General features: G+C 40.6%; 1 protein-coding gene across 1 annotated transcript in view; it reads right to left on the reverse strand.

Annotated features, from left to right (window-relative positions):
* Positions 1–4482: 4482 nt before the first annotated feature.
* Positions 4483–23720, reverse strand: part of ARSJ (arylsulfatase family, member J) — a 48721-nt gene continuing 29483 nt past the window's right edge. Inside the window, exons 2-3 of the mRNA XM_004686626.2 lie at positions 4659–6013; positions 4483–4556 (exon numbers count right to left, since the gene is read on the reverse strand). Coding sequence (XP_004686683.1) covers positions 4531–4556; positions 4659–6013 — 1381 coding nt within the window. The 3' untranslated portion in view covers positions 4483–4530. The remainder of the gene's footprint in view (positions 4557–4658; positions 6014–23720) is intronic.

Below are 23720 nucleotides of genomic sequence, written 5' to 3' on the forward strand. Positions count from 1 at the left end.
ACAATATTTCATGTTCTGCATTTAATAATCCCTATCTATGCCTTGAGTCCATGCTGTATCTATGCAGTGGCCCAATGAACTTTAGAGAGATGCTACAATCGATAAAAAGCTTAAGAAAAACATACCTTTAAAGAAGCAGAATTCCTGATCTGCCACACTGTTGATATTTGTAATAAAATACCCAAGGATGTGAGGTATGGTCCATTTGGCTTCATAATTCTATGAAGGCATAGAGGTTTATTTGTTATTTCTATACTTCCCTTTCACAACTGTCTACAAAAATAGTCAAAATTTAAGCCCCCATATCTCTTTTCTAAAAACTGTCACTAACTATATATTATATAGTCTAATAGTGTTAGAATAGCTCACTTCTATCCTGGAAGGAAAAAAAATAGATAAATTCACTCCTTGTTTTGTACGATGGCTACTTACTTGGCTTCTGTTGTAATACTTTGTTCTTATAGCTATGAGGGATGAGAGTGAGTTTTTTTCAGTGCTGGTAATTTCTGGATTTCATGTCATTGCTAATTAATTATAAGGAAAAGTATCAGGGATGATTAATTCCAACTTTTAGCAATGGGATTCTGATATAGGAATGAAAAGTGAGAACCCAGGCATATAGGATTATAGGAACCCAGGAATATAGTGGAATATATGGGAATATGTGATTTATTCATTCAAAAAAATGTGTTGAACCTCTAATAGCCAGGAATTGTTTATATGCTGGCAATACAAATGTAGATAAGCAGACATAAATTATTTTTCTTATGGGAGCTTGGTGGAAGGAGACTGAGAATACAGAAAAATATACGTAAAAATAGGAAACAGATTAAAATGTGACAAGTGCAGTGGAAGAAGACAGGTGGGAGGTTTGGTTATGGCTGTGTCTCGTAGAACATCTGTCCAGCTACACAGAGCTGGACCTGGACACAGGCCCCAGACCAGGCCCTGGTCTCCATCGTTACATGTAGCATGTACTAGCCCCAGAGAAAAAAGCTGGCTTTGACAGAATCCTTCCATCCTCTCTTCCCACACTACTCTATATTGTGTGTAATTGCCTTATTAGTTACACTATTTTCTACTTACTCAGCTAGAACGTAACCTGCACAAGAGTAAGAATTTTTATCCATTTTGTGCATTCAGAGGTTCCAAGCATCTAGAACATAGCCTGAAAAATAGTAAGATTTAATCAATATTTGTTGAATATATTTTAATAAGTATTTTTTTCCTAAAGAGGAAACAATAAGGTATTAACTAATGGCATAGGATTTTCTTTGCTACTTTTGCTCTACAGTGTATTCCTACTGACCACACATAATGATCACTCCCGACAGTCTCAAAATTTGTACAATCAAGAATCTCACGAGTAAAATATTTAAGAATCAAATTCTGATACCAAATTCATGGGCCTTGGAATATCAAGTGATAAAGGGCATTAACTGTATTCTTGTTCAGCTTTCTTTTTTTTTTAATATTTATTTATTTATACATACAGAACTGGGGTTCAGGCCAGAGATGTGGAGGTGAGAGGATTCACCAGAGACAGAGTGAGGAGCAGAACAGGCACATGTACTGAAATACACGGTTGAGGGGAGCAGCAGACAGGTTAGGAGAGGTCTTTTGTGACATGTGGGTCACCTCCTTGGCCAGGGATAGAACTCATGCTGCAGTACCTGCAGACAGCTTCACAGTGCTACACTTTAACCCGCTGTATCACCAGGGAGGGACTCTTGTTCAGCTTTCAATGACTCACTTTGTCCTCCAAAGAATGTTAAAAGCAGCCTGGTCAAGAAAACTTAACATTCACTCAATTTTTAGCAAAGTGTGGAAACTCTCGCATGGAGTTCGTGGAGTTCGTGAAACAAGTCCTTTCGACCGACAGACCTGACAGACATGGGCTGTTTTTCCTGAGTGAAAGGCATCACAAAGTTTCATGTTTCCTTTCAATAAAATAGTTTATCTCTTTTCTCACCCAAGGCACATAGTCATCTGCACAAATTCTTTTCTGACAAAGCTAGTGGTATGTTTATTTCTAAATCCAGGAGTTTCCTCTGTTATCCTAATAAAAGGATCAGAGGTTGAAAAGAGGTGACACTTGAAAGAACCACGAGATGGCTCTAGAAATGCAACTGGAGAATCGCCATTTAGGAGAGCAACACTGAGAAGAAATGCTCCAAATCAGCATGGTTTTAAGGATCAGGGCATACCAGTCCAGTGCACACCAGTGCTGGCCTTCCTTGCCATCCTGAGATACCTAGGGGTTTGCTGTCAGCACTCTGAAAACACTGTCTGTTTGTTATTGATTCACGGCTGCTATATTGGAGTTCAGGGTAAGATATAGTCGTCTTGAATCACAGCCCACCCTACACTTCACACAGCTGACAGGTATTCTTAAGAGTGTGAATAACATCTTTGAAGCCAATTCCAGGTAGAAAATTGGGCTAAAGTATTTTCATTGAGAAAGTACTTTATAGGGAACTTCACATAACATCATATTGCAAAATACCAGCTGAGCTCAAATGTGAGGAAATTTTGTTCCTTTTCATGTGTTGCTAGGAAGCCCCAAGTTTACATGGGCGATTTTTAAATCTGTTGCACTGAATCCTCATCCTGGCCATTGTGTAGAGAGAAGGGTTTGATGAACTAGAAATTAGTAAACAGTATAAAATTCCCCTCCCATTAGACATTTACAAGGCAAAGTAGCATTTAAACACACACACACACACACACACGCCTCAAAGAAAATCTGCTTTAAAGCACACCCTTTAACTTTGCTTAATTCAAAATTACTTTTTAAAAAAATGTTTAGTGGAATGCTGCTTACTTTTTAACCTGTAAGATACTATCCATTGTTAGTCACATCATTATTTTCATGCCCTCCCAGGAAAGCGAAACACTGACAATATGCCTTTGATTTTTAAGAACCATGTAAGCATACAAGTGACAAAATATAAACTTCAAGAAACAAGACTTTACCCTTCAGAATGAAATGGAAATGTGTATTCTAAAATGAAATCATAAACTCTAGCAATCTTTTGTCCATTCCATAGCCTGTGGTAGGACCCTTTGCATTCTGATCGAGATGTGCTTAATTGCATGCTGCCTCACACATTCAGTTATCACAGCTGGGTATTCACACGTCCAGTTCCAGCAATATGAATTTGTTTTTTTTTTTGAAAAGCAAATTATGAGAACTCAAGGCTTCTGATCAGACGGAACACCCATCACAGCTTGTTGGGGACCCGTGATAATCCTCTTGACAGATAATCCTTACTTCTCGTGGTTCCTAGTGTGTGAGTTTTCATTAGAGGCTTAACTATCCCAGGAAGGACCTGCATTTTCATTCCTGTGGATCTCCCCACTTTGTCTACTACTTATAGGAACAGGGTCGTTATAAAGGTTATTTATTAACAAGAGAACATTTTCCTCCATGCAATAGCTGAGCACACACATCCCTTGTTTGTAAGGCTCCTATTGTGTTGCTATGGTTGTCAGCAAACATAACCTTCAGTAGCCTGTTTGTAAAGAGTGTTGTTGAGGCTAATAGCAGAATTTTATCTAGGAGTCCATCAGAAATGCAACACTAACCTTGCTAGTATCATAAAATAAGTCATTTATTAAAGATACATAAATAAAATGTTTTTGATAGAAGCAATAAAAGTGTCTCTTGACTGCACAGACACCGAATTTCCAGGTATTATTTAAGGGATATAGTTATCTTAGTACATTCATGAAAATGGTTGAACAATGATCATCATTTTTTTCTGAGTTTCTTTTTCTCTGAATTCATGCAGCATTACAGTCATTTAAAGTATTACAGTGCTTGGTGATCTTGAAGATATGAAATAAATCTCTTCTAAGGCTATGTATAAAATACAAATAAAATAATTAGAAGTCATTTGAAAAATTTTATGAAAGCAAAATAATTAATCTTTCTTCTGTAAAAATAAATTATGAACTTTGTACTGAAATGTCATTCTGTTAAAGCCTTTAGCAAAGAGTTACATTCACGCTTTGGCTGTGTGTTCATTCTTATTTGCCATCCCCTCATGCATGCTGAAATGAGGTACAAGCTGTCTGCATGTGAGATCAACAGCTTATTTTTCACAGGAAAGGAAATGATACGTGAAATAGAATTAATGAAAAGAGTCAAGTGTCATATGATAGAAACAGAAATTCACTAAGAAAATACATTTTTCACGGTCTTTGTGGTGCCACAAACTTTGACTGTATTTTATCAAGGGGAGTTTTGAATCAAGCTACCCTGCCATTTCCATCAGACGAGGATGTTCATCCATTGCAGGTGGTCCCCGGTTATAATCTAAAGCATAGATTTGGTCGACCGACGGAAGAACAAGGTCGCACTCAATACTGACCACCTTCTGTGCAGGAGCAGGAGCAGGAGCAGGAGAAAGAAACCACCTCTTTGGCGTGGCTGGCCCGTGGCATCTTTGGCAGAAGCAGCTGGGTGTTCTGGGGCCAGGCAGGGTCCTTTGCTGGCCCAACAGGAAAGAGAGTCTGAGGCTTACATTACTGAGCCAAATTTGCTGGTTTCCCTAGAAAACAGATGACAGCCTAAGGATTGATTAAAGTTTAACCAAACAGGAAAAAATTAGCACTTACCAGGAATAACACCCCAGTGACAGCTGGGAACGAACCTGCTTTCTGCTGTTTCTTCTTCGTCTTACTTTTCTTCTTTTTCTCAGCCTTGTTTTTGTGTGGCCTCTTTTTCTGGCTTTCTTCTTTATACCAGGGTCCCCAGACTCCTCCGTTGAGCCGAGGGTTACTTCTGGGGTCTTTGGGCGGGTACCTGACTGGAACTGCGGTTTTGTTGAACTGGGAGAGCCTCCTGAGAAGCTGCTTCACGATGCCGGGGTACCTGCTGGACAGGTCCACTCTCTCATACGGGTCTGCTGTGATGTTGAACAGCCACACAGTCTTGCCAGTGGACAAGGTAACCCGCTCATTGTGCCACCTGTTCGGCCCTAGGTTGCTGAAGGACTGAGGGGGAACCCAGTCACTATAGCCAGGGTTTCCAGTGAGCAGCTTCCAGTGCTGCACCCTGATGGCTGACTGGATGGCAGTGTTCCATATCCCATAGCCTGCTGCCAAGGAGCCATTTTTAGCCTTGGTATAGATGGGGTCAATGTTGTGCAAGATATCCACGCGGGGAGAGCGAAGGCCTTCACTTATGGTCTCCCAGACGTCGTAGCCATCCAGCTGGATGTCTTCATCAATCTGCCCTTCAGCCAGTGAGATCAGAGTGGGGTACCAGTCTGTGATGTGCACAAGCTCTTTACACACCGTGCCCTTGTTTTTCAGAAGTGGGCTGTGCACAAAGCCAACAGCCCGAACGCCCCCCTCCCAGTATGTTCCCTTGCTGCCTCTGAGAGGCCAGTTACTTCCTCCCGCTGTGGGCTGGCCGCCATTGTCCGAGGAGTAGATGATAATGCTGTTGTCGTAGAAACCAAACCTCTGTAGAGCCAGGGTCACGTTGTTGATTGCTTCATCTAAGCAGGAGAGCATGGCAGCATACCTCCGCCTGTTTATGTTGATAATGGACCGGTAGTGCTCAAAATACTTGCCAGGGGCTTGCAGCGGTGAGTGGACTGCTTGGTAGGCAATATATAAAAATATGGGCTTCCTGGGGTCGTGGGCCTCTAAGATCTGCTGCACTCTCTGGGTGTACATCTGCGTGGAGTAAACACCATTGTCGGAGTCCCAGGCGGCGCTGTCGTTCTCGTACAAGTCATAGCCACACATGCCTGGACTGTCACATTTATAGTGCGTGTAGTAATCACCGCTCCCCAGGAGGGAGCCAAAAAAGGTGTCAAATCCTCTCTTGGTGGGCATACATTCTTTCCTGTAAAAACCCAGATGCCACTTGCCAACCATGTGTGTTGAGTATCCCACCTCCTTCAGCTTCTGAGGTAGGGTTGCATTGTCCAGAGGTAAACAGTTGGGCTGGGTAGGTCTGATGATAGAATGCTGAAGGCCGGTGTGGATCTGATACCTTTGCAAAAGAGTGAAGTTTTCTGGTCAGTGCAGAATTAAAGCAATATTCTACAGGAAAACAACAATTCTTCACTCAGTAATGTTTCTATCAAAACAAACTTCACCCCCCAATAAAATATCACCAATTCAGCATTGCTACTGCTGTAAGACTCCACACTCTTACTTTCGCTGGTTTTAAGTTTTAACAACTGTGATACATTTGACTAAATTTGTACTTTTGAAACTAACATTTCCCTATTCATCTCAAGTTTTGTTTGAAGTTCTGGTATCAAAATTAATTTGAATAAACATTAATCTTCTAATTAATTATAGGGCAGAAAACAAACAAGAGAAAGGATATAAATTTCAGAATATTGCTATTATTATTTCTGGTGTAGGGAACCCAGTTTAGCTGCTACATTATTTCTACTATTATTATTTAATTTGCATTAACTCTAAAGTACTAAAATATATTTATATGCGCATATATATATATACACACACACAAATTTCCTTTTTGATTGTCAAATTACATTTTATATTTAGTCTCTCTTAAAAGAAAAAAAAAGTTTTGATTCACAATCCATTAAGAGTTGTGAAAAAAATTTGGAGTAAATGCGTTAGCTAGTATAAAGAAGGAATTAAAATTTCTATCAAAATAGCAGGAAGTTACTTATTTCATGTTTTTCAGTGTTCTTTTTAAAGTAAAATTACATTCATTTATGCTGTAGTTAGAAAGACTTGGGAACCCTTTCTATATATTAAAAGAAAGTGAATTTTAATTTCTGACAATATTCTTTTTACAAGATTATTTTGTGAAGGCTTTTTGCTCACAAGTGTTTATTACCTAAGTGTGTGGATTTTCAATGTGGTCAGATGTGCCTATTAGTTCATGAATTTTTTTTTTTAAAGATTTATTTATTTGTACATACAGAACTGGGGTACAGGCCAGAGGCTCAGGGGCGGTGAGAGGCTTCACCAGAGACAGAGTGGGGAGCAGAACAGGCAGATCAACGAAGTACACTGCTGAGGGGAGCAGCGGGCGGGCCAGGAGGGGTCTGCCACGCCATGTGGGTCACCTCCCGGGGAGGCGGGAATTGAACTCATGCGGAAGTGGCTTTTTAGCTTCTCAGTGCAGTGCTTTAACCCGCTGCGCCACCAGGGAGGGCCATTAGTTCATGAATTTTAAGGCTACCTACCGTTATATAAATAACTAAAAGAATCTATAGTTTATATGTGTTCAATAAATGTTGTAAGTAGAAAATACAGACATCCTTAAGAAATGAAGTTTGTAGAGAGTGTCTGTGTACATGTGAAAATCTTCCTGGAATTAAATTTCAAGAGTAATATACAAAATCAAATTTGGATCCCTCCCTGGCTGCACAATGGGTTAAAGCACAGTGCTATGAAGCCATCCAAAGCTACTGCAGCACGAGTTCGATCCCCAACCAGGATGGTGACCCACATGGCGTAGCGGGCCGCTCCTGATCCGCCCACTGCTCCCCTCAGCAGTGTACTTCTCAGCCAGCCTGTTACTTATTTGACACTTGGGCCAGACACCATTAGCTTTAGGTGTTCCTGCTCAGTAGAAAGCCTGGTGCGAGAGACAGACAGCATTAAATACCACACCCAGGACAGGTTCCCCAATAGCTCTGAGAAGGGCCATGTTTGATATGAACATTCGCCGGGACCTCTAGGTGAATATGGATAAACAGATTCTTTCTTTCTTTTTGTATTTGTGAAAATATTTTTTATTGCTTTACAATACGGTATGTGATTAAAATATATAGAGCCACAGCTATTGAGATGTATGCTACCACTTTCTGCCCACACCAAGACAGCCACAGCCCTCTGTCACAGTCCGTCGTACTCCTTCCTCATTTGCTCTCTCTCCTTTATGTCTCGAAGCCTCCATTCTACAGTTTGTTATTGGTTTGGTTCTGTCTGACCTTTAGTTCCGTTTCTGTGTATTCCACATTTAAATGAAACCACTTATATGTTTGTTTCTACTTCTGGCTTATTTCATTTAGCACAATCCCCTTCCAGTTCCATGCATGTTGCCACAGATGGCAAGAGTTTATCTTTTTTATAGCCAATGCATTATTCCACTGTGTATGTAAGTCACTTCATCTTCAGCCACTCATCAAGGCAGCATGCATACAAGAGAGTCAGAAAGGGACCTGACCCTGAGTGATTCGTGAAGGAGGAGCAGTCCAGGTGAAGAGCTGAAGGGAAAGCAAAGCGAGTGTTGCAGTAAGAGGGGCAGGCTGTTCAAATTCAAAAAGAGATCTAGGGTTTGACCCTCCGTGGATCAATAATGGAGAATATACGTGAGGATGATACATGTCTTGATAGGAGTTGAGACTACAGAGATAAGTAGGTACCAAATTACAGAGCTGTGTTACAGGATACTCAGGCTTTGTACTTGATGCAGAACTCACAGGAAGCCACAGAAATACATCCGAAAGGAGAATAACACAATAGGAGGCTTGCATTAGAAAAATCACTCTGGTTTTAGTGCGAAGGGTGGGTTACAGTGAAATAAGACAAATGCAGAGAAATGTACCCTAATCGAAGAGATAAATGATGCCATAAACTGAGATGGGTGGCACTGAGAATGAAAAGCAATTAGCATTTATGAAGGATATTCAACAGGGTTGCAGGCTAATAAGCGAAGTCAGTCAGAGACAGAAAGACAAAAGCTGCACGTTCTAGCTTACATGTGGAATCTAAAACAAAGATGGGTGGTTATTAGATGGTGGGGAGGATGTTTGTATGGGGAGAAGTGGGGGAGACACCAACTTCCAGTTATAAGATAAAGTGTGGGGATCTGAAGTAGCACACGGAAACTCTGGCTATGAATACAGTACTGGGTGTATGAACATTGCTAAGAAAGTATATAATAGAACAGTCCAAAGTGGCTGCTCTACAAAGCTGGATGAAAGGAAGATTTGTACAATAAATCAACAAATCCAGGAAGAGGAACAGGAATAAAGGGGAGGGTGACGGGGCCTCTCTGGGCTTAGTTCAGGGGTACGTGTGAAAGACCCATCAAGGTCGGTGTAGGATGGAAAAACTCAAGAGTTGAGATCCACTGGCAAACTGGTGGTAGATGAGTTCAAGGGAGAACATGGCACTATATAAAGACAGAGTGGGCAGTGTAGGGGTTTGTCCAAAGAACTAAGCCAGGAAGTAACGCCATTCAGGAGAAAAGACACGAGTTCTCATTAGAGAGTAGTGGAGGAGAGATTTAGAGAACCTACCATATCACCACGCACTGCAGAGAAATCCAGGAAGCATCAACTGGACTTGGCAATAAGCATTTATGACCTGACCTGACTAATCGTAGTTTAGTAGGATGGTGTGTGGATAAATCTAAATTTTAGTGAGTTGAGTCAGGAATGGGGAGTAAAAAAGCGTAAATGGTGAGAATACTATTTCAAGATATGAAGATAAAAAGACAGAAAATAGTGCACCTGTATGTGCTGATGTGGTGACGTGTGTGTGAAATATAATTGGGTGAAAGGACAGCTGAGTATGACAAAGATTTGAGTGTATTATTACAGCTTTGTCATTTTTAAATAAATTAACAAAGATGTGAAAATCTCACAAGGTTAGCCTTTCACTGTTTTGTCTGTATCACCATAAGCAGCACCTGGTTCTTAAGGGGACAGCAACACATATTTGCTGAATGAGACAACAAATACTTGAATGAATGACGGTGTATAGAGAGTCTATTATAGAGAGAGATATGAGTAGGAAAACATTTAAAGAAAAGCTGTTAGACGTGATTATTTCCAGGACAATCAATTATGGGAGAAGTGGGAGCTTTTACTTTCTGTTATATAAAGTTATGTTAAATGAAATTTGTATCAATGGATCTAAAAAAAAAAAAAGCTAGTTTATTCTAATTTTACCAAGGCCATTAATTAATTTAAAATGAAAACACAAAAAAACAAAAGCAGAAAACCATAAATGCCAAGTGAAACACACATATATATCTTACAGAGGAATGCTCTTCCCTAGCAGCGAAATCTTCTCAAGAGACCACCTTTAGAACAGAAGAAAGGGAATAGGATGCACTCGATGAATTCTGTAATTATCCCCTCAAATCCAGAGAAAATGTTTCTTTAGTATTAAGCAAAACAATTTGTTGTCAAGTAGCTTTTACGATTCCTTTCTTGCAGGTGTACTGCTTACCCCTAAAACTGCCCTGCACAGCCACAATATGTTACCATTGTCACATCAGTGATCACAGTGTTCTAGTTCTCATTAGAGACCTGGCTAAAAATCACATTAAATCTTTTCTTTGGGGAAATTTTCTTTGCAATCATCTTTCCCCTCATGCTTTCTTTCTTACTTGTAATGATTCCTATGAAGACTTACACTTTGTACACACCACTTAAAAAAACAAAGCATAAAATAAAAATGAAAGACTGCCAAGCAACTGTAAAAGAATGTTCATTCATCATTAATGGATTTCCCAACTGCAGAATTATTTATTTACAGTGTAAAATTTAAGAGGAAGCTCCAGAGATATGTTAAAATGATTTAATTTACAGAGGCTGTTTTAAAGACAAATATTTCAAAGAGAAATACCTTGAAAATAAAATTTCAATTTTCCTTGCTATTCTAACCACTACCACAGAGTATTATTCAATCAACTTTTAGATGTGCAAATATAATCTCGATTCTAAATGCAAGTGGCACTCAGTGGTCTAAGCCAAAGAGGAGCTTACTGAGAAAGGACAGGATGATCTCACAGTTATTCACCTGAAATGACATAATCTACCAGGAATGCAAACTTTAATCAAGACAGCTGGTTAATGACAAAGCTTATTAAACAGGTTCGTCCATCTAGGCTAGAGATGAAGTCACCAGGTTAGTGACCTCGGGATATATATTAACCTCGGGATAATTTCACTAGTCTTGTGTTGATGATACTCATGGAGCACAGCTTTTCTTCTTAGTGAGAAAGCTACACTTGAGGTGAGTCTAACTTTCTGGTCAGCAAACTACTAACATAAAGACTGCTCCCCGCAGTCTTTTCTAACCGAACCCCACATAAAATTTCATCTTTCATTATGGGCACAGGCATAGAGCCTGATGACTACAATTGGGAATGGCAAACGTAGGAGACAGCTTCAGGAGGCTCCAGTCTACACACACAGCAAATAGCAATGAACTCCCAAAGAGCTCTGAGAGCTAGCCAGGTGCAGACACTGCACTGGCACAGCACATACAAGGAAGAAGTTTTCTTTCATCTTTTAACAGGCCCAATCTTACACTGGCCCCATGCAAGCGTGAAAGAGAACAAAACATCAGGAGCAATGGAATGTCCGGGCAGGGACGAACCTTAAAAAAAGCAGGAGATACCTGTCTCTACTTCTCTTTCCTCAGGGCAGCTCTTTGCTTAAGTCACCACATGTCCTACCTCGGAAAAGCAGTGAGCTGAGGTGCAGTTGAAGATGCACATCAAGGGCCCTCCCCTGGTGGCACACGGAGTTACAGCATAGCGCTAAGATGTTAAAACCACGTCCGCATGAGCTCCAACCCCGCCCTGGAGGTCACCCACATGGGGCGGCAGACCTCTCCTGACCTGCCTGCTGCTCCCCTCAGCAGTGCGCTTTGTCGATCTGCCTGTTCTGCTCCCCACTCTGTCTCTGGTGAATCCTCTCACGGCCCCTACACCTCTGGCCTGTACCCCAGTTCTGTATGCACAAATAAATAAATCTTAAAAAAAAAAAGCATAACAAGTTAAATATTGTTATTCAATTTTAAATAATTTCAATTATTAAAAGTGTGCAATTAATAAAGAAATGTACCTTAACAATTCATTTTCATCTTAGAACTATGAACAGGATTATTAACAAACACACAATTTATTTCTTCCTGATTAACTATTGTTTTGTGTTTAATTATGGCATGTGAAACATAGCATCGTCCCATTGCACTGTCATTATGCTTTTTTTTTTTTATGAATATACTGTATATGCTCTGGAAATAATGCTAGATTCAACTCCCATCAATCATTGTGGTATTTTTACCAAAGTTAAAATAATAATATTTAGAACAAGCTTCATACTTTATACAAGAAATGAAGAAGAAAGTAGCTCAGACACTTAGACAGCTAGAAATAAGCTAATTTTTATTCCTAAGCAAGATATTTAAAATATAAATGTATTTTTAAATAATTAAAGTTGGTGCCTAAACCAGAAAATTTGTTCACTCAGAGTACTAAGTCCCTGTCATATAATCACAACAAAGCTAAGTATTGTTAGTGAAATTTAGACGCTAGGGAACTGGACAGAAATATGGGCAAAAAAGGATGTTATCAATAAATCACATCGTGTGAAACTCCAGATTTCCCCAAGAAGTCAATGGGGACATGTACATGAATTCTGGCATCATAGTATCAGCCTAGGTCTGACAACATTCATCAACCCATTCCCTAAACAAGACTTTCGTTTTTTAATGGAAGAATCAGCTTAGGCTAAACTTTTACTAAATGCCACTAGTCTCCATGTGATTTAAGACATGTATAGAGACTTATGCAAAACAGAAACTTCTGTGACTGTTCCAAAGAGGAGGGGAATGTGTTGGACAGAGAGAAGCAGAAGGGAAGCATCCATCTGCGATGGTGTACAACTCACTGGCGCCTAGAGTCTGAGTTGTGCGCTTGCCATACGCACACTGCCCAGGAGATGTCACTGTGAAGGCTACCGAGTAAGTTCTGTGTGAGGAAGTGTGGGGAGTGAGGGAGGAAGGACATTGTGCACGCAGAAGTAGACATCGGTGGACAGATGTATCCCAAAGACAAATCCGGTTTGGCCAGCAAATAAATAAATAAATTGAAGAACCTTTGGAAAACACACCTACAAGTTTCATTATGCAGGTGATTTGCACCTTTCCCACAGAAGTACTTAAATTTGAAACTTCTGTTGAACATAATAGCTACTGATACCGGGCCTCCCTGGTGGTGAAAGGGGTCAGTCTCAGCACTGTGAAGCTGTCCGTAGTCACTACAGCACTAGTCAATCCCCGGACGGGGGCTGACCCACATGGCACAGCAGAACTCTCCTGTCTCTCCTGCTGCTCCCCTCAGCAATGTATTTCAGTAGATCTGCCTGTTCTGTCCGCCTCCCCAGTCTGTCTCTGGTGAATCCTCCCACTGTTTGCCTCCACACCTCTGGCCTACACCCCAGCTCTGGTCTGCATAAATAAATAAAATAAATAATTAAAAAAAAATAGCTGTTGAGGCTCTCCCTGGTGGTGCAACTGGTTAAAGCAGCGCATTATGAAGCTCTCTGAAACCACTGCATCTCCACCAGGGAGCTGACCTACATGATGTGGCAGACCTCTCCTAATCCGCCCACTGCTCCTCTCAGCAGTGTACTTTGTCCATCTGCCTGTCCATCTCTCCACTCTGTCTCTGGTGAATCCTCTCACCCTCCACATCTCTGGCCTGTACCCCAGTTCTATATGAATAAATAAATCTTAAAAAAAAAAAATAGCTGTTGATGCTTAGCAAAGAAGTAAATTGGATAACTAAAGCAATAATAAAGATTAAATACTAAACAGCACACTCTATCAAGTCAACCTATTTCCTGTTTTGCAAATCTGAAACATGGTACTCACAGGATCGTGACTTTGTCTGTGTTTGTGGCTTCCTAGAACTAGGACTAAGTTTCTTGCAGGTGGGGACCTTTCTGCAGTCTTCATCACTGATCGCGGGGCTCCCCCACGGCCTGTACACAGCATGCTGAAGTAGTACTGCTGAGGTGTTTTAGTGTAGGGCTGTGCAGATGGGGCAAGGGAATGAAATTAAGTATGACACATTTTCAAGTTGCCTTGAAAAAATGGACAAGGGTATTTGTTGAATATTCATAGCTTATTGCATGCGATGCTGGAATTAAATGGGAATTAAACACTAAAAATCACTCAAGAAACAGAAAAAAAATCATACTGTATTTAGTTCATAAAATGAAGACAATACTTTAATAATACTTTAGCATGCTGTGCCCCACTATCAGTAATAAAGACTGCATGAAAATTAGTTCCTACAATAATACATAAACTGAAAAATATTGTTTCATTAAACATAAAGAATTGCTTAGCAAAGAAATAAAAAGAAAATTTTTAATAGGATTAGATAGTGGACTAATTTTTAAAAAAATAATTTGGTTCCTACTTTTTATACTCTACAAGTAACATAACCACAAAATTTATACTAAAATTAAAAAAAAAAACCTAGAACTCATTCTTTTAAAATTAGATACACCTTAGGCTTTCTTAATCTAAAAATAATTGGAAGGACACTGTCATTAATCACAGAAGTGAAATTATTTTACTAAAACCTTAATACAAAATCATTTTTATTTTGCTGTTCATAAAAGCAGAATCATAATGAAGTCAAATAAAAAAACCTTTCAGAATGCAATCAGAATTTGGCTACTTCGAATGAAATATTATTTGTTTTAATATCTTCCATTAAAATGTTTACATCTCCAATGTTAGCTACATTGCACTGGAATCTGCGAGCATGAGAATATTACTGCATCAAAGGGCAGAGAAACGTTCATGAGAATTAGGTCCTGCTGGCTTAAAGGTACAGGAAAGCCCTGCGTGCTTAGGAAGTGCAGGTAAAGACAAAGGACACCAAGGAGGTGGCGATAGTGATGATGCATCTCACTGGCTTTACAACTTGGCCTGAACTTGGCTCAAGAAAGCTACATTAGAAAATGAGGTAAAACTGAACTACAGATTTAAAATGAGAAAATAAAACTTTTAGGTTAAATCTATTTCATCAAATTCATACTTCCTGGATTTGGGTATAAATGTTTAAGGCAGATTTCTCTTGGGGAAAGAATCTTAGGGGTTTTTACATAACTGACTTCTGTTCCCTTCCAGCTTCTATGATGTCCTCCCTGCAGTAGCTCTACAGAGAAAGAATATAGCTTCAGGCTGAGTAGCCTTGCAGGGCTCATCAGCAGAGAGCAAGTAGTTTTCTTTGGTCCTACATTTGAAGATCTGTGCTCCTCAACGAGCCAGGAACTTTTCATCATCCTAGAAGGGACAGATGCACTTTTCTTAAATGTTAAGTATGACGTGCAGGGCAACATGAGGGCACACCCAAATTCTGAAAAAAAGACTCTGTGGCCAGAGTTGGGCCCTCCCTGGTGGTGCAAGGGGTTGAGAGAAAGCCCCATGAAGCTGTCTGCAGCCACTGCAGCACTAGTTAGATCCCGAGTCAGATAGGTGACCCACATGGCGCAGCAGACCTCTCCTGTCTGACCCACAGATCCCCTCAGCAGTGTACTTCAGTAGAGCTCCCTGTTCTGGTGCCCACTGTGTCTCTGGTGAATCCTCTCACCTCCCACCTGTACCCCAGTTCTTGTATTCATAAATAAATAAACCTTAAAAAAATACTCTGTGGGCCCTCCCAGGTGGCTCAGTGGGTTAAAGCACAGCACTGAGAATCTAAAGCCACTTCCGCATGAGTTAGATCCCCGCCCGCCCCTGAGGGCGCTGCAGACCTCTCCTGACCCACCCGCTGCTCCCCTCAGCAGTGTATTTCGTTGATCTGCCTGTTCTGCTCCCCGCTCTGTCTCTGGTGAATCCTCTCACCTTCCGCATCTCTGGCCTGTACCCCAGTTCTGTATGAATAAATAAATAAATCTTAAAAAAAAAATACTCTGTGGCCAGAGCTTCTAAAGGCTTCGTAAACTCCCTAATTTTCTACATTAGTAATTCAAAATGATCAAAATTCTTTGATATTTCAGAGAATTTTAAAAGAGTGTCTTTCTTTGTGTTTATGTTTTGGTTCGGGGCATATTTGTTTGGTTCCTACCATATGAAAGAAAACCTACAAGGAGTTTAAAAGATGACAAGACATAGCCTCTATGTCTTCAAGGGGCCCTCAATAAAGTAAGGTATCTAACCCTCCCTGATGGCACAGCGGGTTAAAGCATAGCACTGCAAGCTAGCCTCAGCTGCTTCAGTGCGAGTTTGATCCCCAGCCAGGGAACTGATCCACATGGTTGCAGACCTCTCCTGCTTCACCTCACCTGCTGCTCCCCTCAGCAGTGTACTTTGTCGATCTGCCTGTTCTGCTCCCCACTCTGTCTCTGGTGAATCCTCTCACAGCCCCTGCACCTCTGGCTTGTATCCTAGTTCTGTATGCATAAATAAATAAATAAATATTAAAAAGAAAAAGAAAAGAAGGTATCTGATGTTGCTAGGTTACCCAGAAGTTCCCAAATAATCGTAACTCAACATAGAAGTGCTGTTTAAAAGTATAAAATTGTCTCTTAATTCAAATTAAAAACATGAATTTGATGCTAATGTGTGAGGAACCACACTGTACTTATGGTACAAACAAAAAACAATTTGTATTTTTGGTTAAATTATTATCTAAATGAAGTAATTATTCACATATATAAATTACTATAAGGTTGGCAAAAGGCTAAATTAATATTGCCAGATTAACATGGCAATAATTAAAAACTAAGGAAGCTCTAGAACCTTTTGTTTAATTATCTACAGTGGTACATTCTGAGCTGGATATATGATTATTACAGGTCTGAAACTAGAGGTTTGGGTAGGCAAGAATGCATGTATGGTTTGAGAGAGTGAAGTTATAGGCATGAGGTGGGGACAGGTGGAAAAAAATGTCAAGGCCAACTTATTACCCGGGGAATGCAAGTCAAAACCACAATGTGATGCCGTCTCATACCTGTGAGATTGACTCAGATCAAAAAGTCCAGAAACAGGGAGTGTTGGTGAGGATGTAAAGAAAAAGAAACCCTCTTATACTGTGGATATGAGTGTAGGGAAGTTCAGGCCCTATGGATAACAGTGTGGAGGTTTCTCAGCACATTAATATTAAATATGAAAATCCAACAATTTCACTCCTAAAGTATCTACCTGAACAATGCAAAAACACTACTTCAAAAGGCAGTATGGCACTACCATGTTCACTGAAGCACGATTTACAATAGCCACATTAAGGAATCCACCTGAGTGCCCAAGGACACATGAGTAGATAGGAAGTATGGTACCATGGAATACTAATCAGCTATAAAAAAAGGACTAACTCTTACCACTGACAACTTGGATGGGACTGGACTGGATTATGTTTAGTGAAATAAGTTAGAAGAGAAAGATTTTGAGTGAAATAAGTAAGAAGAGATTTTGCATGTTTTCATAGAAAAGAAAAACAAAATGTCAATCAAACGAATCCAATAACAAACTCTAAAACTTTGTGTGTTGAATTAAGGTTGCTGGTGGGTGAGAAGAAGGTGAACAGCAAAGTGTGGAGAGGGTGCAATAGATCCTGGGTGTCCGGGACACCACCTACACCACGGATTTACTGAGGTCTCCTTCAAAGTGCAAAGAAAAAATAGAATGATGTGCAGGGCCCAGTGTCACTGAGGGTTTACACCTTCCTATTTGTTCCTCCTACTCACCCCTGGGAAGCACAGATACCAAACATCATATACCCAGATAGCAGCTCACTCTAAGTTTGAAGAAATGAAGGCATGAGGCGGTGAAGCCGACGGTCTCAGCACTGACAATGCACTTCTGAAATCTGTGCTCGATGCCTTCTGAGTCACATAAACTCTTCTTCCACCCACATCTGTTTTGATAGTGGCTTGCAACCTCTCCTCCACTGAGTTTTAAAGGTTTTTTTGAGAGGGGAGCAGGAAAAGTGTGGAGGAATTTCTTTGCCTAGGTTTTGCCTACTTGTAGTCTGGAGATGGACAGTCAGTACTATAGACATCAAGTTTCTCAGGGTGCAAAGACACGTGTGCTACACGGAATCAAACGACACGATTTCTCAGGAAAAAAAAAAGATGTTCTAATAAAATGTCCTGTGATTGCACAGGACAAGAAATACTGGATGCCAGAAGGGCAACCCTAGTTATGAAAGCACCATTTTCATTTTCCTGCCTTTGAAGTGGTGTCAGGTGTCTGGTACTGCGGAAGAAAGTTCATCCATCACAGAGGAGAAGGACATTCCATTCCATCCCCATCCACGCCTGCCACGCTCCCCCAAACCTGCCTCCTCCTGCCCCCTGGCGGTGGCTCTCCAGCCAGTTCCAGGGGAAGCTGTTCTTGGTTCTGCAGATGTAGGAAGCTGCAGCAGAGAAGTGTGGGATAGGGCAGAGGGTTAATGTGGTAAGAGGGAAACAAGTTCGAGAGAAACAGCAACAGGGCACTGGATTGTTCTGCTGAGAAACAGCTATGAGAAAAACCTGGAAAGGAAGAAAGAGAAGGGGCAAGAGAGGAGACAGAGTGAGAGAGAGGTAGCTTTCTAGCTTTAAAAGATGTACAAATTCTCAAGGCGTGTAAGTTTATCTGGGCCCTGTGAGTCTCAAAACACATCAGCTCCTTACGCGAAAGCAGCTGTGTTCCCTTTATTTTTATAGCCCAAGATTCTAAAGGTTTGTTGATGAAGAGGCTGCACTTTTCAGATTACGGAAGGACTCTGCACGCAGTGGTGGGGCTGACTCAGAGGTGACATCTGTGATTCTCTCTGTGGCACCTCCTTGCCCAACTTTGTTACAAGTTTGGGAGGAAGCACTGGAGAGCCAAGTAAAAAAAGAGTGCAGATTTCTACATTTGAGGAAACATGTAAAGGAGGGAAAGGAATGAACATCCTAAAAGTCACCAACTTATGAGAAAGACATTCAAAACTCAGAGCAGTAATGCCGTAACACAAAACAACTTGCTTCTCAGGCCTACAGTTGATCTAGAATATTCCCAGTGATGGGAAGTTCAGTTTCTCACCAGATAGCTCATTTTACTGATGAAGAGTTGACTAATGAAAGGTGCTCATTTGGACTGATCCAGGCTTTACTGTCTGGAAACCAAATAAATGTAGACTCCTCCACACTACAGTTCTTCAAGTATGTGAGACAGTTACCAGCTTTTGAGTTGTTTCAGATATTCCAGCCAATTCTCACGCTCGGTAGTTGCCAGATCTCCTTGGCATTCAATTCAGTTTGTCGGTGTCCCTCTTAAAAGCTGGCACTTTAAATTGAACATAATACTCCAGATTGGTCTGAGTACAGCAAGGCTCACCTGGCCCATTCCCTTCCACCCTGACACCTGAAATGTACGCTCCCTCAGTGCTCACATCAGCGGACGTGGCTGCTCCACACACTGCTGGCACAGGTGAGCTTGTGGGCCGCTAACATTCTTTCTTTTTTCATATGCACTTTTCTTCAGCTGGGTTTCCTGCATCTCGAAGATGAGCCACCTAACTTGTGAATAGACAGAGTATTTTCCATTTCTTTATGCTTCCTCTCATTTTTTCTACCACTCATCAACCTAAAGATAACTCAAGTAATTAGTTATTTCTCTCCTGTGAAATTTTGTAACTGTGTATTTTTACCTGAATAATGCTTTAAATATTTTGAGGGGAAAGCACTAACTCAGGACAAAGTCTGATAAAGTGGTCACGGAGTCCTGCTGACAGGTGAACCTCAATTTACTTTTCTTTCATTTTTTAAAAAAGATTTATCTATTTATTTAGAGATACAGAAATGGGGTACAGGCCAGAGGTGCAGGGGGCAGTGAGAAGATCCACCAGAGTCAGAGTGGGGAGCAGAACAGGCAGATCGACGAATATACTGCTGAGGGGAGCAGCAGGCGGGTCAGGAGAGGTCTGCCGCGCCATGTGGTCATCTCCGGGGCAGGGATCAAACTCGCACTGAAGCAGCTATGGCTGGCTTGCAGCGCTGCATCCTGACCCATTGCGCCACTAGGGCTTTAGTCTATTGCTTTTACTCAAAAGAATTTTTCTATAAACTTGGTGAAACTTAGATACAGTATATCTATAACCAATCCCACTGCTGGCATGGCAAAATTAAGTGAAGTCATATTTTTTCTTTATGAACCTAAGGCAGTATCTGATGATGACCAATTCCTTGGCTAACTTACTGAGTGACAACAGTAACTGGCCTAGTCAGGTAGGATTTTTCATCAGCATGATCAATTAATCAGTCTTATGTTTACAATCCAGACTTTTCTGCTTTTGACATGGAAACATGGGACATGTCGTAACACACTTTCAATATTTTGATACTCTTGCTTTTCATGAGGTTTTAATGAGCACTTAATAATTTTTCACGCATGTCCAAGTTGCGGACGGCATTTCCACGGCATTTCATGCATTGTTCTGTTCTGACTGTTCTGACAATCTCTTTTTCCCCCTCTGAGCAACTTAGAGGTTTTTGCAGTTAGGGTATGACGGGCTTACAACACTGTACGTGACGCGTAGGACGCGTGTCCTCATACCATACCACCAGGCACCCAGGGGCCTCCACCACTGTCCTTGTGTTCCCTCCCCACTTCGCTTTCCTCCCTTCAGTCCTCATCTGTAGTCTCAATTCCACGGCTAGCTTTTCGGGATTTACTACATTTTTTTGGGACATGTGTTTTTATTTCTGTCTATTCCACGTATGTGTGAAACCATTCACTACTTGTCTTACTTACTTCACTTAGCATATCTCCTCCAGTTCTAGCCATCTTGAAGAAAACAGCCAGAGTCCATAATTTTTTTGTTTAAAAGCTGAGGAGTATTCCACTGTGGATATGTCACTCATTTTTTCTGACCCATTCCTTTGTCCTTGGACAGATAGGTTGTTTCCACGACTTGGCTATTGTAAATGGGACTGCAGCGACAAGTTTCTTACCAAGTACAATGTAGTGCTTTAGCACAGGGGTCAGCGCCTAGCTGAGGTAGTACTAAAGCAGTCACTAGAGGGCAATAGAGAGCCAAGAACTTGGTACTGGACAGTGACAGCTATTAGATGGCCTACGAGATCCATAGTTCAGAAGTCCAGCCCTCTGTAGGAAAGCTTATCCAAAAATTACAGTTTAGATATGGTTCACATAATAACTGAGTTAGAGGTGGGTCCTGATCAAGGTGGATCTGCTGGTTAGCAATCAGTTGGAAGCCATAGCAATGCCAATATTTTTTTAAGAACTCTGACAGCAGCATCAGAAAACCACGTTGACATCAGTACTCTTAGTGTCACGGCTGAAGTCTGTCTTCAAAACTAAGCTCAAAACAGCAGAGATTCAGCAATAACAGTGCTAGTTCAATGATGGTTTACTGGTGTACCAGCAGTTAACCTTGCTATCAATAATATCTTGCACCAGACTTTTCAAAGTAATAGCAGCCTTTTTTCATAAAGAGGTAACTGGGTTTTCAGGAATTTTAGTGGCAGAACTGGAGTCCACATACAAGAGTGTTGAGCTCCAATGTTGGGAGACTACAGAGGACCCTGAGTTAGTCATTAAAACCCTGGGGGTAGAAGCTCGTGAGAGTTTAGACCGGGTCTGGACCGGGGTCTTCTCCCTCACGGTGTCAGAGATAGATGCAGCTTATTTGTCTTGGGCTTTTCTTTGCCAGTATTTATATTTAATCACTCCTTCATAGTTTGAAGTTTTTTTTTCCCCTGTTTTGTAAAGAGGATGTAAACAAAATATACTCTAGTAAAACATTTTTTTGAAAGTCTTGAAGCAAACATAGTTTGCAAACATAATAGATGACTTCATTTTTTGTTTTACGCATTCAACACAAACTTAGTGCAATAAAAATTCTCAGTTATAATTTGAATTTCAAGTGGAACCATTACCTGTGATCTCAAATCTTGGCCAAGTAGATGTAGCAACAGATTCACTTACTGAAAATACATACTAGTTATTTAAGGGAGGAAATACAGGGGCATAAACTAAGTTTCAATTTTAGTATCTACAGATCATTATTCATTGAATGAGCTAATGAATTTGGAGATAAGATTATCAGTGATTACATAATCGAAAGATTTAAAAGGTGTTGAATGTTAAGATATAGTAGTCTGGAAAAAAAAAAAAAGATTCAAAGGTAAAGGTAGCAGACAAGATGAAAATTCCAGAGTCCAGGATGTGTGACCTATGTTTGCATTTAATGGAGGAAATGTGAAATTCAAAAGACACTATTTCTGAATATATTGGAAGCATTCTACAGCGAGCTGTAGTACTAAGTAAATGAGTATTATTTCTTCACCACTTTACAGTTCTGGATTTCTAATGATTTGCTCAGCACAGAAGTAATTAAAATAATACATGGCAACCAGTATCCAGGGTAGATTTCTGATGGGACAGCCTCTGGTTTCCTAAGTTACAGCATCTCATGGGATACAGGACCATTATCAATATGGATGGAATGTATTTGAAGTCTATTAACAAGGGCCTCCATCTTCTTTGCCTTCCTTATTCCAGATTATAAAAAAAAATATCCCTTGCAACTGATAAAATATTTTTCCTCAAATTAGTACATATCATTTCCATGGTAGCTTTCTCTCATTCTAAAATATATAAGCTTCAAGGATTAAGATATAGAACAAAATTTCAGGTTTCTGAAGTAGAAAGCCATAATCATATTATGTGCTTGTGTTTTCCTCCTTTACAAGGGTACAGAGTTTAAATGCTTATAAAATAAAATAAAATAAATCATCTGATTCAAATTCTTTAAGAAATATCTAGAAAATCTGCATTTCAACACAGAAAAACATAGTCCCTTACTGCATTTAAAATTAGACTGTACTTTAGAAGTCCACACCTTTCTTTAATTCTCCCTGTACAAACTGTCCTCTAACATTTGCAGGTATAACAGCATTCGTGATGTGGGGCACTACCAATAAATAGGTGGGGATCTGGCTCACAGCAGGGAAGCAGCTGAGGCGCTCTGACTGGGCAGCCATCCACCACGGGACCCATTTGCTCAAAATAGAGCGATGCCTTTTAAATTTGTGCTGTTTCAAAATGCTTCTAGACATTCAGCACCTATATGCCACTGCCTCTGGATCCCAAGACACAATTTCCAGTTGGTTCTCAAGAAGGAGAGGTTCCTCCTGACTACCTTTGTGCTCTTATCTGTCTTGTGCTTCTTGCACCTCCTTTTCTTCCCCTACAAACAGAACTATGTTTTTTTGATCCCTGTTTCAATTCCTTAACTGTTGTCTTTGCTGTATGTGAGCACACAGCATCTATTTCTGAGTGCATGCCAGATGGATGAAACTAATTATTGGGGAAATCTGAGAAAAGGGAGATGAAGGTAGTTTTCACACAGGCAGGAGATCTCACAGGGTTAGAACAGAAACTGACAAAGGGAGACACTCACGGTCGGTGGGGGGTGCACCTAAGCCACTTCTCAGCGTTTGCCAGGGGCACTGCATAAATCTACACTGGCAAAGTCCCCAGGCAGTACCGCAGTGATAGAGCACCCACCTCCCCCCACATCTCATTAACATCTATCAGAGTAAGTGTGCATATCGGTTATTATTTACATATTAACTCAGACAATGAACTGACTTCTTTTGGGTCTTAAATTTATGCTCATGGTCTTCATAATGATTGCATAATTATACAGGAAAGTGAACCACTAGGATCCTCAGAAGCTGAGGTTCCCTGCCCTCCTGCGGGCTTATGTCACAGTTCTTAGGGCAAGGGAAACTACTAGGATCAATCTGTCCTGTCTCTCTTCGACATATTTTCAGGAATTCCACCTTCTAGGAGTGATAATGCAGTGGCTACACTTTATTTTTAAAAAGATTTATGTATTGATGTATACAAGAATGCCCGGTGGTGCCTTCAGCTTAGCTTGCGCTTCGCTTCTCCCGGGAGACTCAGATGTCTCCTCTTCACATACAAGAGGGCAATTCCTTTCATTC

The sequence above is a fragment of the Condylura cristata genome, unplaced genomic scaffold, assembly GCF_000260355.1.
Source record: "Condylura cristata isolate star-nosed mole 26May11 unplaced genomic scaffold, ConCri1.0 scaffold00021, whole genome shotgun sequence".
In the NCBI taxonomy this organism is placed as follows: domain Eukaryota; kingdom Metazoa; phylum Chordata; class Mammalia; order Eulipotyphla; family Talpidae; genus Condylura; species Condylura cristata.